Source organism: Coffea arabica, chromosome 6c (genome assembly GCF_036785885.1).
Source record: "Coffea arabica cultivar ET-39 chromosome 6c, Coffea Arabica ET-39 HiFi, whole genome shotgun sequence".
NCBI classification, from domain to species: domain Eukaryota; kingdom Viridiplantae; phylum Streptophyta; class Magnoliopsida; order Gentianales; family Rubiaceae; genus Coffea; species Coffea arabica.
Window position 1 is genome coordinate 7,107,122 of NC_092320.1, and position 4,281 is coordinate 7,111,402.

General features: G+C 38.1%; 1 protein-coding gene across 1 annotated transcript; it reads left to right on the forward strand.

The window, feature by feature from the left end:
* Positions 1-308: 308 nt before the first annotated feature.
* On the forward strand, positions 309-1,960 carry LOC113691643 (protein RGF1 INDUCIBLE TRANSCRIPTION FACTOR 1-like). The gene is made up of 4 exons (XM_027209881.2): positions 309-425; positions 579-824; positions 955-1,095; positions 1,371-1,960. The coding sequence occupies exons 1-4, from the start codon at positions 423-425 to the stop codon at positions 1,710-1,712; spliced, it is 732 nt and encodes a 243-aa protein (XP_027065682.1). The 5' UTR covers positions 309-422; the 3' UTR covers positions 1,713-1,960.
* Positions 1,961-4,281: the final 2,321 nt, after the last annotated feature.

Below are 4,281 nucleotides of genomic sequence, written 5' to 3' on the forward strand. Positions count from 1 at the left end.
AGGAGTTGTTTAAATTAAGGTTAAAGCTCTCAACACAAGGAGATTGGAAATTTAGTCTAAGTGGGGGAAGTAGGCTATGGGAGACACGGGAACAGCGCCCACGTTCTCCTCATATCTGACTCCCCCTTTCTTTATTGCTCTTTCTTCCTCACACACACATCACACGCACTAATTTAACAAAGGACAAGTGATACTCTTGACGATATGTTGTGTATCCAATCTAGGAATAAATATATCTCCTCCCTGGCCTCTCTTCTCTTGTGATTCTCCATAAATACTGTAATATCATCAATACCCCAAAGCCTTCTCTCTCTCTCTCTCTCTCTCTCTCTCTCTCTCTCTCTCTCGCTCATACATAATAGTTGGCTTGTCATCCAGTCATCCACTATCCACTTGTGGACGAGTTTCTTGATCAAGTGATCATGGTAGGTCATCTCAGGACAGGGTTTCATCTTCTTGTTGTTGGTGTTTTATTTTTAATTTATTTTTTGGTTGTCGAAAAAATTAGTTTGAATTGAGAGAATTGAGTTAACTTGAAATTTAATATGATGATCATATGTAAAAATATAAATCTGTAGGGAATTCACAAGCCTGCGTGGTTGGAAGCGCTGTATGTGCAGAAATTTTTCGTGCCATGCTCAATTCATGAAAGTGCAAAGAAGAATGAAAAAAACATCTGCTGCTTGGATTGCTGTACAAGTATTTGTCCGCACTGCGTCATGTCTCATCGATTCCATAGGCTTCTTCAAGTTCGACGTTATGTATATCATGATGTTGTTCGATTGGAAGACCTAGAGAAACTCATTGACTGCTCCAACGTTCAGGTAATCAGAAATATCTAACCTGAAAATATGGCAATGTTCTAGTGCTTAAACTTGATTTTTCTACTTGAATTTCCCTCTATATCATGCCAATAAATGAGCTGATCAACACCTATATTGTAACAACCTGCAGGCTTACACAATTAACGCTGCAAAGGTGGTGTTCATCAAGAAAAGACCTCAAAACAGGCAATTTAAGGGGTCCGGGAATTTTTGCACCTCTTGTGATAGGTGTCTCCAAGAACCCTTCATTCATTGTTCTCTTGGGTGCAAGGTAAATTCTAAATTCAAGTCGATTTTCGATTCTGTGAGTCTCACATCCCACAGACATATCTTCTTTAGCAAAATCGTACTACTAAATACTTGTTCATCTATGGAGCCCAAATTTAATCATCATACAATTATCATGAATGTTGTCGAAATTAATTTGCTTTTATAGGGTAATACTTAAACACGATAGTTTTGCATGTATCACAAGTTGTGGTTGTAAGGTCTTGGAAATTCTGATGGTAAGTAGCAAAATTTCGTGATCGTTTTAATGACAACCAGGTTGACTCTGTGCTTAAACACTACAAGGACCTCTCTCCATTTCTGAGGGCATGCAAAGTCTTACAACTTAGTCCAGACTTCTTCATTCCTCAAGATTATGGTGATGATGAAATGACAAATGAGACCCCTCATTCAACAATTGTGGACTGTGACGAGCCATTGAGCTCCTCATCGGGCTCTTCGGGGTCTGAGAATATGAGCTTTATGTGCACCGAATTTGTGAGGAAGAAGAGAAGTGGATTATACGTTTGTGGAAGATCAGCAACTAAGATCACAGATGAGGATATGGCTACAAGCATGAGTAGAAGAAAAAGAGTTCCCCATAGATCACCACTATGCTAGACAGTTCTAAAGATAATTAATAGTAACTTTTTACTACTTAGTTCTTTGAGATTTGACCGACTCGATCAGGCAACAATTGTCACCATCCTTCCCCTTCCCCAGAACCCCGCCTACCCACAAAAAAAAAGAAAAAAAAGAGGTCCATAAAGAATCCTCTCCTCCTCATTGTGGGTTAATTAATTTACTTGGTCGGGCTGTTTTGTCTTAATGGCATCACGTGATTCCCAATTCCAAGTTATGGTTTTGTACATTTTGTCTTGAGATTTTCACGTTGTACTATTCGTTCTTAATTCAGGTTATGATTATAGAGCCGTTTTTGGTGTATTCATCCTTACTCAATTTACTGCCAATGTTTTCTTCAAATACAATTCCCCATAAAACTATTAATGAAGGACGTATAAATGTTTGTCTCTCAAACTTGATGGAAATTTCACTGTATTGAGAAGAGCATTCAATAGTATTGCTTTGGATACTGGCCCAAAGATGCCTCAAAATTTTGTTGCAGTCGGTCGAGTGCAAGCATTTGAGTCTTTTGCTTTTAGATGATCAATGAACAAGAACTTTCATTTTTTCCTTCTCATGGTAAATTGCCTGTAAATATCTAACTTAGACGTATTCATATGGGATTGTCACGATTCTGTCTTATTACTTGTATGCGAGTAAGTAGTAACTAGTAACATAATCTTCGTCTCCTTCTCTTGCTGAGGCCTTTTTTGACTTTGACCATTTTGGTTATTTCTACCTGCGTATATTCTTGACCAGTCAAATGCTGAAAGAGTGGAAACCCTACTGATACACACAATTAATTTAGGGTAAACAAACATCAACTGTAGCTTTTACTAAGGCACCCAACCCCTATGGCCGTGTCCAAACTTGCTGCTTCTTCCGTTTCTCCGCCGGGCCTTTTTTTTTTTTTTTTTTTTCTTTGTTTCTTGTTTACATGGGGGAGATAATGTACATGTTAAAAAGTTTCTCTAGTCAATAAAATTTGGAAGCTTAGAACTTGGAAGGGTAACACTTTTGATTCCAAGGCCGAGTTTGGGGTTGTGAAGGGAAAAGAAAGGGATAGAATGTCTAAGCTATGGGAGGAAAGAAAAGAGAGAGAGAGAGAGAGAGAGAGAGGAGAAGAGAGTTTTAACTTGTTTGGGAGTTTAAGAAAGAAAAAAGATAATTGTGATATCAGTAACTCATTCATTGGTACTTTATAGACAACTTTGGCGTTGAAACAAGTTTGGAAGTTTTGCTTCCACTTTTTTGCCGCATATATCCATAATTGGAGATTAGGGTTTTTGTACTTGTTCATCTCTCCATTTTTCACCCTTTCTTTCCTTTTTCTTTCCGTTTAAGGTGAGAGAACAAAGATTTACAAACAAAGGAAAGATGTGCGTTTAACTTCCTTTTTCCTTCTTTCTTTTCAAATCCCTCCATCCAAACTAGGCCTAAGGTACTCACCATTTTCAATCTTGTTTCTGCAGAATAATCCAATTTAACCTTTAGCTTTCGAAAAGATTTAAAAAAATTCCATCACAGGCATGGAGAATCCACTTTGAGAAAAAGAAACGAAAACCGTAGTACGCGTGAAAACTACTGATTTCTCGTGCCCCAATGGGCCTGCTTTAAAAAATGAGGCGTTTTGTTTGAAAACATTGGGCTCAAGAGTTGGTCATCAGGCTTCCGGAAGAGCCATGGAAACCAGGGACTGAAAAAGCAGAGTTGTGTCCTTCACGAATGACTTGATGGAATTCTTTGTTTGGAGCAGTGGAGGGGCGGAGGCCCTCTTAGGAAAGAAACTAATCTTTGGGCTCCTAGCTGGCTCTTTAAGCTCTATCAAATGAATTTGGACTCTCCAAAATGACCAGATGAACTCCGTCGTTAGCACTTTACAATTCTGCTTCAGAGGAATGAATAAACTACATCGTTAGCATGATTACAGGTGTTTAGCATAGAAATATGTCTAATCACGATTTGCTTAGCATAATTATAGGATATCTGTTTAGCATATTTGTAGCATAATTACAGGAGATTTGCTTAGTATAATAGTACTTTTTTTTTTTTTTTATAATGTATGAATAGATGTTGTATTCTTGTATAGAAATAAACTTTTAAATGAATGTGGTTTAGCACTCCAACACGTGCTTGTAACCGCAAGAAATTTGCTAATAAGACACTGATTTCTACAATAAAACTATTAAAAACCTGACTTGATTAAAACACTGCTAAATAACCATTTAGAAACTTCTACTACTAGCTTTTAGACTTGGTTTAGTATACCAGCATGAAATAGGGTTTATAGCCCAACAAAGACGTACTACATCAGCTCAGGTGAATCTACGTACATCATCATGGCATACATGGGAATACCGGCATCATCTAAGGGGATCGATTGTGGCACTCGAATTGAAATCACCCGGCTTTGGCAAGCCAACGTCCACTGCAACCATAGACCTGCCAAAATGACTGCACTGCAAGCAGCGATAGCAGCACAAGTGAGACGCTTCCGTTCCTTCAAAAACCTGTAGGTTTTCAATTTTCTGGTGCCCATAGCCACTAACCGCAATTTTTTTTTTTT